Genomic DNA, 14,271 nt, shown 5'->3' on the forward strand with positions numbered 1-14,271 from the left:
AGAGGTTAACTCTGCAGTGTGCTGTTTTCTGTCACTGCTCTTTGCATATGGCAGCTTTGATGCCTTCTCCATTGTTATTACGCTATGAAGAAAATTCTCTATTTCAGTATAGTTAGCATGCCAGCGGCACAGCTAGAACTCCGGTTTCTACAAGCAGGTGACATCTTTTCAGATATTCTGGAAAAGTACTTTCATTCCTCGTCATGATGATGAATACCTTTATTTACACCTATCAAGATGTCTTCTTTTTCAGCAGGCGAGAATTCCATGAGATTCAGCGGTGTCCAGAGCCAGATGGATGATTTTCTTTTGGACGTCTTTGTTCTCGCCGATCATTAAAGCCTTCCAGGACTCCAAATTCATGTCTGGTTCATTGTATCATTGTACCATGTGTATCATGCCTGCAATTTCTTCACAGTGTTTGCACCATGGGTCCTGTATCATCGGATGCCATCTGCTTAGTGCGGGTGGGTTGGGAAAAACCTCTGCCTGCAACTTTCTCCGTATAACCTCTTCTTTCCTGCTTAGAATTTTGTCTGCTCAAGGCAATGACTGTCTTTCTGATCTGTAATGATTGAGAATATTATGATTTTTTCAGCTCCCAGCACTGAAGGGGCTCGATGAGACCGCACTGGTATCCTGGTATGTAAGTTCATGGGCCAATGCGTGCACTGTCTCGTTTCCTTGCAGGCCCTCGCGGGCCGGAGTCAACACGAGGTTAATTAGCTCCACCGGTAGCAGTCCGGCAGCCAGAATTTTAACTGCTTTGGCGGATACCCTGCCTGCATTGTAGTTTCGGACAGCCGATTGGGAATCGCTTACAATCACCCTTGCATTCTGTTGAATGAGAGCCGGCGCAATGGCCACCTCCTCGGTCGATGTTGTGTCCCTCTGTCAAAGGCTGTAGCACAAGACCTGGTCCCCGTCCTCCCTGGTTGCGAGGGCTACGAAGTCCATTCTGTGTTCATATTCCATGTCCATGTAGGCCACGTCCTGTTTGCTAGTTCTTTTTTTTTCTAGAGCTTTCTCTGTCTACCCTCATGGTATACCGGGTGCGTGTTCCTTGGGAGTGGTGGGATCCTTATTTAGTTCCTTATGTTTGTTACGATATCCTCAGTCAGCTTGAGCCTTGCTCGAGGTTCGAAACCTAGCTTTTCTAGCATTTTTAGTCCCGATCGGCTGCATAGGAGTCGCTGCTGTGCTACTCTGGTAGCCTCAATGAGCTCGCCTAGTGTTTGAAATCCCCATGTTGAGAATTTTTTGGGTGGATGTGTACGGAGGGAGGTCCAGGGTGGTTTTGACGCATTTTTTAATTAGGATTTCAACCTTGTTCTTTTCTGCTTTTGCTAGCCATAGGCATGGTGCCACGTATGTGATCCTACTGATTTCGAATGAATGAATTGGTCTCAATAGGTTCGTCTTTTTCATTCCCGCATTTGCTATTCTCTTGATTAGTGGACACATCTGGTCACCGACACCCATGAACAGTGCAACCTTCGATATAGTGTGGTCGTACAGGGAAGTATGTATGATGCTGAGCTATAAACCTCTCTAGACTACACCACCCAAGTAAGTCCCCTCTGCTTCTGATGCAGGCAACTATTAACAGAAATCAGTCAGCACAGCCTGCCAGCAAATTCTGTGCTAGCAGAGCTACGTGCACCGGGAATTTCAGCGAGCACGTTCAAAAAGGAGTTGACATCAGAATTAAGATATTCTCAGGAACAAACATTGCTACAGCAGATATCATTTACCATGAAGAGCTTTTCTATTTACTAAGTAAGTTAACTAATTCTGGGGTGGAAGTGCTGCTTCATTTGCTCCATTCTGCTCCAAACTGCTTTACCTACTCTAAAATACAATATTGCTCCAAAACAGCTCCAAACATCTGGCTGCCTCAACGTCTTGCCATACAATATTGCAAATCATAGGTTTTCTTTAACTGGAGAAGCACGGAGCAAAATATTTGGAAGTAAATTTAAAACGATCCGTATCCATTGGAGGGAATTGTGAAAAAAATAGTACAATAGCAACTTCTCCCATCCTTTTGACTCATTGATGGTGAGAGTAGTGAATGCAGAAGAGACCAAACACTGCGTTAGAAAACTTTTTCAGCTACAAAGAGCCACACGAATTGCTTTAATGCTTTTGCTTTCGAAAGAATTCAGCGAGGTACCTCACCATAGTCTTCATCAATAATGAGCATGTCAAGCCTACAAAGGCATACTTGTGTGATGGGGGGACATCACGAAGGTGCCATTTACTAGAAATGTTCTCAAGAGTGTTAGTAAGCCACATGATCCACAAAGACTATTGCCAGAGTTGAATCTAAGGATGCCCCAACGTCGCTGAAGTGAAAACGTGAAGAGGCACTGGCAGCAGACAATGAAGTAAAGAAGCTGTTTTCCTCGGCTATCCCTTCAGTGCCACCTGTCCTCCCTGAAGGCACTGTAAATTTATCAATACAAGCGTAGGACAAAAAAGTATGCACAAGGTAGCAGAAATGTGCTGCTCATTGCTGTGAACTCCAAGCCAGTGGTGGTGCTTGAACACATCAAAGTGGTAAGCTCCTTTGAATCTACCATGCCACAATAGTAAAAAGCTTTTAGTTGAACTTGACGGCCAGGTGTGTAACATAGAAGCAAGTATTCCATTTCCTGCTAGTCTTTTCGAAATTCTTACTCCTGTCAGCTACGATATGTTATTTCAAACATCTGTACATTTGATTTTGGGAACCGAGCATTGGGCCGAATATCCGCTGTGATCCATCGCTTCAATACGGGTCAGGCCAGCCTCATCCACAGAAGGCCTTATTGTGCCTCCCTTGCTGGGGGGCATGTCGTACAGAAGGAAGTTGACAAGATGCTGGCAAACAACGTTATTGAGCCTTCCTGCAGTTCCTGGGAGTCCCCTGTTGTATTAGTCAAAAAGACCGCAGTTGGAGAGTTTGTGTTAACTATCGCCACCTTATCGGATAACAAAGAAAGATGTTTATCCTCTTCAGAGAAATGACATGCACCTAACTGCTTGCATGGTGCTAGCTATTCTTCCATCGACATGCGTTCCGGCTACTGGCAAATTGCTGTGTCGACAAACAGGATCGTGAGAAAACTGCATTTGTCACCGCCGATGAACTCCTCTGTAATGCTCTTGTGACATTCAAGCACGACGGACTCGCTCCACCATGGATTCAAATGGACAACATGTTTATGCTACTTCGATGACATCGTTTTCTCCCATGTTCGTAACCCACCTTGATTGACTTTCTACCATCCTGGCCATTTTTACCGTGCCCGTCTTAAGTGAACACCAAAAAATGCAGCTTCGGCCAGCACCAAATTAAAATCCTGGGTCATTAGGTTGATGCGGCTGGTGCACAGCCCAGCCCTGACCAAGTTCAAGCTGTGAGCGAGTTACCTAACCCTCATAGCTCAAGTGATGTGCGAAGTTTTTTCGGGCTTTGTGCCTGTTTCTAAGAACTTCGCAGACTGCGCTTGTTCTTTTACCTCTTCTGCAGAAAAACGTCCCTTTCACTGGCGCAGTGATCAAGATCATGCCTGCATAATGCTTATTTCCGGCCTCACCTCTCTACCTGTCCTGGCACACTTTGAACCTTCTGCACCTATAGAACTGTGCACCGATGCTAGAGGTCATGGTATTGGTGCTATCCTTGCCCAGTACCAGCATGGTTACTCCCGCATAATTTCTTATGTCAGCCACGTGCTATCTCCCTCTGAGCGCAAACATTTAATTATGGAGCGGGAATGTCTTGCACTTGTTTGGGAATCGACTGAATTCCACCCTTATTTGTTTGAGAGGTCCTGCGTAGTGACAGACCATCATGTTTTGTGTTAGCTGTCTTCACTTAAGGAGCCCACCGGCCGCTTAGGTTGCTGGGCCTTGCGCGTGCAAGAGTACATATTTACTGTGGTTTACAAGTCAGGCCAATTGCACCAAGACATTGATTGCTTGTGCTGCAATCACGTAAATCCACCCGATTTGTCTGACCATACAACAGACGACTACATTTGCCCATCTTGGACTTTATCAACATCGGTGCCAATCAGCACCGTGATCCCGCACTGCAACACATTATTGACCAGCTGCACAACACAACTCTGATCGTTCCACCAGCATGTTTGTGCTCCATCACGAGACATTATATCGATGCAATATGCGTCCAGACAGCGTGGGCATTTTACTGGTCGTTCCGGCTCATCTGCACTCTACTCCTCCCGCTCAACTTCATGACTCCTCTACAGCATTACATCTGGGAGCGTCGGCATGTACGACAGTGTGCAACAATTTTTCTCACCTGGTCTCTACCAATCTGTCCGTTGCTGTGTCGCCGCTTGTGAGCTGTGTCAGCACGGTAAGACACCCTCACTTCAACCTAGTGGGCCCTGCAATCAATCACAGTTCTGACTTTGCCATTTTGTGGTGTGGGCCTCGATCTTCGTCCTTTTCTGACGTCGACTTCGAGAAACAAATGTATTGCTGTGGGAACTGATTATACCACCCGGTATACTACAACCAGAGCTATCCCCACCTGCTGCGCCTCTGACATTGCAAACTTTGTTCTGCATAATGTCATCTTGTTTCATGGTGCTCCCCATCAACTGCTCACAGATCGTGGCCGCTGCTTTCTCTTTCAAGTAGTTCATGACCTCCGCTTCGTCACCAATTCACAATGGCCTACCATCCACAAATGAATGGTCTTACTAGGCACCTTAATTGCACACTGGCCGACATACTGTCAATATATTTGTCCGACAACCATCGTGATCATTACCTTTTGTAACATTCCACCTATAACTCCTCACGGCATGATACCGCCGGATACTCCCTTTTATTTACTTTTCGGCTGAGACCCTTTACTCCCGTTTGACAACTTGCTGACTTGATGACTCTTCCTGCGGTTACACTTTAGATGCCATTGCCACGCTGATGCTACCTGCCACATTGCTCAAAACCAGCTTGGCACGTCTCACCACTCTAAAAAGCATCACTACAACATTAATCACTGTGACATCACTATGCTTCTGGCTCCCGGCCTGCTGTATGGGCGTGCATGAGAAACTTCAGCCTCGCTGCGTTGGTCGTTATCGCGTCTTGCGCAACTCAATGTGACCTCAGATCACCCCTCTGCAGCCCAAGTATCCTTCCACAACCCTTCACCCAGAACTCATGCATGTCACCTGCCTGAAACTGTATTATGTGAGTTTTCCTGTGTAGTACGCACTGGCACTGTACTTCTCCCATGCGGGTGGCACTGCTATGCTGTGCAGTATGTGCTGGTGTGAAGAAGGCACTGAAGCTAGGCTGGATTAGTTCTAGTGGTGTGTCCTTGACAGTGAACCGTTGCAGCTACCTGCATGTACTTTCCCCTAACAATATTTTGCCCATTTGCCTTGTCTTGTTAGAGGTGTGTATGCAGTCAGTAAACCATTGAATGTCAAATAAAAAAAATCAAATTATTTTTTTACTTAAGAGATAGAAAATTGCAATTATTTAAAGCAGCTGATCCTAAAAAAATGCTCCAAAACAACTCGAATGCTGCAAGACATTTTATGGCTCTAAGGCTGCTCCAAAATGGTGTTATTACTGTTCATTTAGCTGCTCCATTTAGCTGAAACTGTACGCAGCCAGCACGTGCATGGAGTGCGCGGGGAACTTCAAAGTGCAGAAGGGCCCTCGGATATCTTCAGAAAATGCGCTGCCGAAATGAAAACCGCCTTCTACGACGTCAGCTTGGAGGTAAGTTTTATTCGGCCCTTTCGGCATCTCTTCACCACATATGTAATTCTTTCTTTTTGTATGTAGTTGTTGGCGAACCCACGCAATATCACGGATGCCAGTTGCGTCTGCAAGGCCGGGTGCCACTGTTAACGATGCGACACATTGCTCTCGTATGATTTCCAAGGAAACCGCAAAAACAACTTGATTTTCGATTGCTTCCCGATGGTTGTTTTTTTATAACTATTATGACACCCATAAACACAAGAGCAGATCGAGCTGTTAGTTTAAAAGGACGTTTTCTCTTTGCGGGGAACCATGAACGTGCGGCAAGTCAGAAAGCGCGCACTCCTGCAATATGCTTCGCTCTCCATGTCGTGCTTCTACGTCTTCTGCGTCAGGCTAGGCTTCCCAAAAGCGAGCGCCGAGAACAGCTGGAAACTGTCATTAGGAAGTCGTTAGAAAAAAAAAAAAAAAAGTTCCCGTTGGGCAGGAAGGCTCCGCGCTCTCTACAACACAGGCCGTGTCCGAAGGCCTGCCAGCTGTGGTTACAACTTTTAGTAGTTGTCACAACTTTTAGAGCTCTAGTTTGGTCCAGAAGTAAAAAAAAAAAAAAGACCCGTTTATTTTGTGTTTTTCGCGTGCTAGCGATAGCTCGTGCATGCTTGAAAAAACCTAGCGTGAAGTACTGTACCAAAACAAAAAACGTGGGAAATGCGCAGCCTTAACGACAAGCAATGGGTGCGATATGAGATTCGAAATGACTAAGTAAGTACAGGCCCTTGTTTCAGTCGGTGTATATTTTTTTTTTATTCTTACGGGGACCCAAAAAGAAATCGGAACACAGCGTCGGTGCTACCCACGGTTGCGGATCCAGACAGCCGCGTTTTACAGCGGCGCCTCCCAGACGGCGCCACATGTTCGGCCAAAGCTGCAGCGCACCAGGCCGATAGCCTCAGGGTACGCATGGCATGGTGCCAAGGACGGTTACAGTTACCTCCATGCCTCAGGGCATTGCGCGTGCACCTTGCGCGAGAAAGGTGCAGCGCTACGTGCGCACGCTTACGCATTCCATCCACCTGTCACAATGAAGATGACTGCAATTGTGGACGCCATGAGGCCATGAGTTGAACCAAGTAGTGGCGGCTATGATAGAACTGAGAAGGTAAGGCGAGGCAGATTTGTTTCCCGCATGCTGCGCGCTGTAATGAATTCGTTGTTGCGTAAGTTGTCTTGCTGTATACTGTCTTGCGTTGCTTTTATTTTCTTTTTTCCTGATGACGACATACATTCCTGCACACACTCGCGTTCGCATGCTGGCGCTATGTCGGGTACGTCTCGTGGCTGCCTGTAGTCGGGCACTTGGCCCAGTTCGCTTATGCAGCACAGGATCGCTTTACTGTTGATGGCTGTGTTCATTCATGTGGTACGGTTTTCAGCCATGAATGTCTTTCTACAGCATGATGCTGTTCTGGGCCCTTCGAGGATTTGCTGAATGCGTGATCAGAATTGTGTGGCCCTATCGCGTACATCTTCATGACTGTCGTCTGCTTTTCTGTCAAACTGCAGCGGTAATTAGCTTAGGTCTAATTCCATTGCATAAGCTGGCGGGCATTTGCTCTTTCTTAAGAGACACGTGCCAGTTTGGAATGATGACAAGTTTTAGGGTTAAGAGTGTAAGCCGTTTAATGTTCCAAATTTTTCTTCGTGTATGTGCGGCTCAATTGCCCGCGTGCTTCAAGTGAAATACTTAGTCTAAAAGTTGTTGCGGCTAGTCGCCTGAAAAACGTTATTGCATACGCAAAGCGATTAAAGCTAGCCTTGCATTGCAATAGGCACCGTGCAGGAGTAACTCGGGGTGCGACGCGCGCGCCCCTCGCGGCGGGAAGAACAGTTTGGTAGGGAGACGTGCGCCCGGCCGTGCAGCGGAGACGCGGCGGATCTGCTGTGCGTGGGTCGCATTCGCCGTTCGTTCTTTCGATTCGCGGCATTCTATAGTCACAAATGAATTGCTAGGTTGCAGTCCTTAAATTGCTGCTGTTGCACACATTTTCACTGGCCTGATAAAATATTTTTCGCGTCACCGAATAAGCTTTACGAAGCGAAGCGACGCTGTGCGAATCGCCGCCTTCCACCGAGCAGTGAGCTGGTAATCATGTCCGGGTATTGCCGCGTCCAGATCTACCGCGAAGCATTTTTCCCGAAAGAGGACACACTGTACCTTTACCTGCATTAGCATCCTTTCTCAACCCGCAAAAAAAAAAAAAAAATATTTAAAGAAATTGGGCAACTTATTGGCATCAGCGCTACTAGGACCGCCTTGCGCGCCCAGTGGGCCGCGCTCGTGGATGCAGTTGTTCATTGCATAATCTTTATTTATGATGTCCTGTGGTCTATATTTCCCTGTCTACGATAGCTTGCATAAGCACTAGTACAATGCAGACAGTAATCAACAGGAATGGAGCGTTTTAATGGCGCATTTACTATGTTTTGCGCATTAGTTTCGCGATAATTACCTTGGCAACTTTTCTTTTGCTTGCTTGCTTGCTTTCATTATTTTTTTCCTTGCTCTCAGCTCGTTCCTTTTTTTCTTTCCACACCCTTTCCTTCCACGCTTATGCCGCTACATTCCTTCTCCTCTTGGGCGGCTTCCTTTGTCCGTCCGCCAGCCTGACGTTATTTTTTTTTCCTCGCCATCTTTCGCTGTCCGCTTCGCCCTCCTCTGTAGATGTGATTCATAAAGCCCCTGTCTGCCATTCAATAAGCTTTATTCATTTAGTTGTGCTAATGACATTTCGATGTCTACTGAGCTATTGAACCTCGAATGATAATTAAGCTGTTTCTCATGCAATACTGCTCAATTGAGACTATAGTAAAAAATAAGCAAAAGAAATCAATGTTATTTTCTTTTTTTACTTATTCGTGGATGCTCTGAACAGATCTTGCATTCAATACATGCCATCCTGCTCCAAAAAATGTGTCGAGCGGCTGGCTGCCACCTAGCTGTTACCTTCCCCTGTCAAAACTTAACTTTGTGGCAGAGCACTTGAAAGTACCGTTAAAAAGGCATTAAGGATAGTTAAAAAAAAAAAAAAAAACGAAAGAAAACTAGCATTCAAGTCCGGATGAGGCAGGACGTTCTTTCAACGCATAAGAAAATTAAGCATGCTACAATTCTGACATGTGACAGAGAGAAGACATGCATGTGTACTAAAGTGTAGATCGCTTGAGCAGTACTATAAGGGAGTTTCTGTTCTCATAGCTGTGTTGCTGTATCAGCGACCGCGTGCCATCTGCCATCTTTTCCTTTATCGTCGAGAAAAGTGGCAACCGCCTCACCAGAAAACAGCTAAAGCTCTTCAAATTCTGTCTGCATAATGTGACTGCGGCATTTACAGGCCCTGGCAATCGTGTTCTCAAGTTTTCAGGCTTGTCGCTTCTTTTTAGGCTTTTTCGACTACATCTATTCCTATTTTTCTCCCACACTCGTTCCATCCTTCTCGGCCGCTCGATTCCCCGCAGCTTTCTTTTTTTTTCTTTTTTTTCTCAACCACTCCAGCTTGGGGCGTTCGAGCTGGCCTTTGTGAAGCTGTACCACACTTGGGAGGAGGGGCGTTCGCCACAAATGTTTTTTGCATTTTCTACATTTTTACCGCGTTTTTTTACGCCCCCCCACCCTTCCACCCTCTTTTTGCTCGGCCTTTTCCAACTGCGCGTGCTTCTCCTGACGTCTTCCGTTTCACGTGTTTCCAGCCTAGAAATAAACGCCCACTGGGCGGCCAGGGCTCGTCCCTGTCTCTTCGCCTTGTGTCGTGTGGCTCTCGCATTGTTTCTGCTTCTCTACGTCACTCGAGCAGGCTGGAACTGCTACCATTTCGCTGTGCAGGCCGCCTTTTTTAAGCGCGCGCCCAGCCCAGGCGGCTGCGCCGGCCGCGCGTCTCCCTATCAAACTGTTCCGGCGCTCACTCGTGGCACTGCCTGTTCACCGCGAGTGCTGCCCTCTGGGTTTTTGCACGGTGCCTATAGATGCAAACATATGTTTGCGTTGTAAGAATAAGAAAAAATATTTTCCCAACGTGAGCCTGACACCTTTGTATCCATCACACTGCATGCAAATCGACAACACACAACACATCCTGAGCACAACACATGTATTCTGGGTTGACATAACACCCTTTCATCGTGTTCAGTTTAATATTTGATGCTTCTGAATTCCATATTGTTGCCTAATGCTTTCTCCATGTCTTGCAGTGGTACCATGCCCGACTACTGTTCCCGGGTTCGATCACGGTGGAGGCGAAATAAAGTGGAGTCCGTTTGCTGTTATATGTCAGCGCACGTTAAAGATCCCCAGGTGGTCGAAATTACTCTGTAGCCCTCCACTACTGGCTCCCCTTTCTCCCTTCCCTTACGGCATGGTTCAGGTGTCCACAGAGCAAGTGTGACAGATACTGCACATTTCCCTTCCTTTGAACCAATAATTATTATTCAATTATATTTCTCCACGTCTGCATGCAGTAGACGGATAAACGAGTGTTCTCCTGGCTCGCTGCTCTTTGCTTAATTTCTTGCATGTAGTGTTGTGTGCGCTGTTGAAGAGGAAATTTTCTTCACTGAAAAACAATGTGAATTTCCTTTAAGAACCTCTGTACATAAAAGGGGACACAAATAAGTCTTCTGCATGAAAGCACTTAGAAGCCCAATGCTTCTTTTTTAAGTGCAGAAATGCAGGTTAGAGCATGGTTGGAGAATTAAAATGTTTTGTAACATTAGTGCAATAGCAACTGTGTTAAGGCAACCTGATGCAAATAATGCACAGGAGCAATAGTTCTGAAAGCATAAACTTGGAATTCTTAAAATTTTTTCACATTTGTGCCTTCTTGAATCAAGGAGGTGAATCGAAGAGTGGCTACAAAAACAGGTATCAAAAATCAGCAGAGGTGCCTTTAAGAAGGCATAGATACTCGAGTCCTGTTGTCAAGCCTTCCTTTGCAAGGATGCAACAAGAATGGTAGCTGTGCTTCATTTCTTCAGGAAGCAAGACCTGCAACTGATGCAGGCCGACAAGGAGGGAAAATTTGTCGTGCTTGCACTCATCCTGTACCTTGTCTTGTGTGTGTTTTTTTGCACAAATACCATGTCTGAAGTCAACCTCGCTGTATATACGAATGCCACATACGGGCATCTTAAGAAAAGTATTGAAGTTGCAAGGACTGCAGCTAAACACCTTATCCTTTTCTTCGTTTTCAAAATCGAAACAGTTGAGATGTGAATGCAGAGTTGCTTAAGACTGATCTTCTGCAGAACCATTCTGTTGAGGTGTGCTTAAAGTTAAAATGTAGCTGTTTTTCCAGGGCAGTGTAACGTGCGTAGAGCTGTTTTTCAGGTGAGGAGGAGATTTAAGGTTTTTTCCTCTGTATGTCTGAGGTTCTTATCCTTGAAAATTGCCTGTAGCTTCTGTTCATATAAAAACACCCTTGCAAGGCTCTACAAAAGAAGCAGTTTTGCCTTTGGAACAAGCAGACATTGTTCTTTCCATTGTTTTTCTGCACACCAGTAAAATCAAATACTGTAAGATGTGTCTGTAAGCCTTGGCTCGTAATTCTTGATGTGACGTGCTCCGTTGCCTCATTTTCATTTTAGGTGCAATCCTACTTCTGGAAATGTGGGAGGAATAATTACCTCAGTTGCTGTAATAGATGCGAAAGAGCACATGAGAGATTTTTAGTTTTTCTACATTTTGTTTGCTGGTTACCTTAACGAGGACTTTATCATAGGTTGTGTAAGAGAGTTATTACAAGGTCCCATTCCCACTAGATAACCTTCTATGTGACAATCACAGTAACACATAACGTTCCATGTCAGCTGCTGCGGATATGCATGGCACAAATTGAATTCCAAGGGATGGAATGCGTAGCAAGGGGCGGCAGAAAGATAGGTGGGTGGATGGGGCTGAGAAGTTTGGGGGGCGGTCAAGTGGACAGAGGCAGCACAGGACCGGGTCAATTGGAGGAATATGGGAGAGACCTTCGCCCTGCCTCAGTATATTCCGACTGAGGATGAGGACCTTATTCAAGGCATGCTTAGAGGAAATGAGAGAGGAGGAGAGTTTGGGCCTGACTTTGTGTGAGCTGTCATGTTTTTAGGGCTTTTCATATACAGTATATAGGCTTATGTGTAATCCGCTGTGTACAATACACGAGCAATTCAGTTGCATTCCATGTGGTGCTGTTAATGATGCATGCCTTATAGCAGCTCTTGTACCGGTGCTCATTTTCCAAACTGATCCAGCTTTCACTGTCATTGTTCTGCCAAGCACTGGCAAATATATTTAATGTCTGCGACCATGTCAAATGCATATCAGTTTATGCGATAATGGCACTTTTAAAAAATATTTGTGCTGCTCATGGTTGTGGTGGGCTTTCTGCACGATAGCTAGGCGGGTGAGTTGGTGATATATTTAAAAAAATAACAGCACGAACAACGGGGATGCTTGTCCTGTGTTTCTCTAGCCTTCATCCCCGTCGTTCGTGCTGTTATTTTTTTAAAGAGCTTTCTGCTTTTACACAGTGGACTAAGGGCATCAAGGCTCTTGTTATAGTATCAGTTAATAAATTGGCACTCCGGGCAATTTCACCAAATTTGTTTTGTGCTCATGGCAAAATAAAAAAAAGAAGAAATTGGTGATATAGAGTTTTGTGTAACCTAAATTAGCTCAACATTTGAACACTTCCTTTTTTCTTTTCTGCCATGCAATCCAAATTATGATCCCTGTCATGATTTGGAAATGATGCAGGAACCTTGTGTCACAGATCTGGAATGAAAAAACTGCAGTGATGTGATTGTAGTTTCCTTGCAAAAGGTGGTCGTGGCAGGTGATGCCTCTGTTTCTCTTTTTTCACATTACCTAGCTTAAGTAACCACCGCTTTCTATGGCAGCAGCCTGTTTGTCAGCTGCAGCTTCAGTCTTTCTTTGGTGTCCCTAGAAAGGCTGACAGTTTGGCTAACTGGTTTGACGTTGCTCCTCACTCAATTTTGTGCTATGTGATTTCTTGTTGCTTGTGCAAAATGCCGTCACAGCTGAAGCTCCAGCTGTCGTGGCTCGTCTCGGATAAAGAGGAGAGTCACGACTGGCGTCTTACGGCCTACCGGGTATTCTTTGTGCTGCAGGCACCCCTACGGGATGTTGGAACAACATTTGGGCTCAGCGATGTGTACAGGAAGGCGGTGAAGAACCTCTACGAAGAGCCCATATACCAGATGGACTGCATAATTCAGTGGTCAGCTATGATGTTCAACCAGTCTTACAAATACCAGCAGGTAGGGGTTTAGTTTTGAACTGGTCTGCATGGGGCTTAGTTCATTTTTACCTTAACTGCTAACCTGATGCACGTGAGATAGTTTGGGAGGGGTATTCAAAAGAAAAGTATGAAAGGTGAATGTGAAGAGAATACTACTCGTGCAAGAAGAGCGAAGAGGAGAAAAGTAGCTAATCAAACATTGCTTGGGTAGTACATACCAAGGTGTAAAATATGAAAAAGGAAGTGGATTACGAAGGTTCGAAGTTGAACATAGAAAAAAATTAATCTTTGAAAATTCAAAAATTAGTATCATGGAACTGAAAAAGTGATCAGAGGAGCACATAGAAGTATTGCGTGTGGTACTGTAAAATTCAAAGTAGGCTACATATTTATGATTGTGGGGATTTCAGTTTCACTGAGAGCTGATGCTTTTCGAAATGCTGTTTCAGTCGTCACATTTAGTAATAGCCCTTATAAGTTCGTAAGTTAAAGCGCACTTGTGGGGAGTGTTACTCACGAAAAGTGCACTCTGCCTCTTTTAAACGATGTAGCATAAGTGCACTCGAGTGAGAGTATGTTCACAGAATAAACTTTGAGGGCTGTCTGTAGCCTTGCAGGCAGCAATTTCTTCGTCACAGAATGTATGGGCATACAAGTTGACATACGTGTTTTGTATGTATTTTATTTTGTTTTATGATAGTAGTTGTTTTATGATAACGACAAGCAAGACATCACATAACAAAAACGTGATATAAATATGTATGCAACTTCCAAATTAAGTTTTGTTCTGGCACTGTGGCGAAGCCATTTTCAGTTTATTTGTGATATTTACTGGCATGCAGTATCCGATTAATGGCACGATATCAAGTTTTAGTAATTTTTTGGCGTTGTGCTATATTAGAAAGCAGTATTCTGAACTTTAGACATGGAGGTGCATATATTTCTTTTGTAATATTTTATAGTTGCCAATTTCTCACCTGCAAGGGCACTATGCTTTCTTATTTAGCACTGTGTAGTTTGAAGTGTCTTTTGAGATGTAAAGTGCACTACACTGCCCGTAATAACTTGCGTGCTTCACGAGGGTATAACCCTGAGTATTTGTCGGAGTGGTGCCTCATGCACAAACATGCGTCCACGTGTCACAAGCATTCTGCTTCATTGCACACGTTCCCTCATTTGTCTATGTTAGGCGTCACTTTACTGTGTTGGGATGAATCAGTATGCACCTGCTTTC

General features: G+C 45.0%; 1 protein-coding gene across 3 annotated transcripts in view; it reads left to right on the forward strand.

Annotated features, from left to right (window-relative positions):
• The window catches only part of LOC146172206 (uncharacterized), a 178,700-nt gene that overhangs the window by 26,472 nt on the left and 137,957 nt on the right, over positions 1–14,271 (forward strand). The window contains exons 1-3 of one of the 3 annotated variants that reach the window (XM_084585921.1): positions 6,689–6,901; positions 9,988–10,093; positions 12,907–13,056. In XM_084585921.1, the coding sequence (XP_084442047.1) occupies positions 6,885–6,901; positions 9,988–10,093; positions 12,907–13,056 (273 nt within the window). In that variant the 5' untranslated portion in view covers positions 6,689–6,884. Of the gene's footprint in view, positions 1–6,688; positions 6,902–9,987; positions 10,094–12,906; positions 13,057–14,271 lie in introns of those variants that run through there. The other 2 variants (XM_084585922.1, XR_014702543.1) reach the window with 2 other exon arrangements.

Source organism: Amblyomma maculatum, unplaced genomic scaffold, assembly GCF_055883805.1.
Source record: "Amblyomma maculatum isolate TAMU_Amacu unplaced genomic scaffold, ASM5588380v1 scaffold_13, whole genome shotgun sequence".
Lineage (NCBI taxonomy): Eukaryota > Metazoa > Arthropoda > Arachnida > Ixodida > Ixodidae > Amblyomma > Amblyomma maculatum.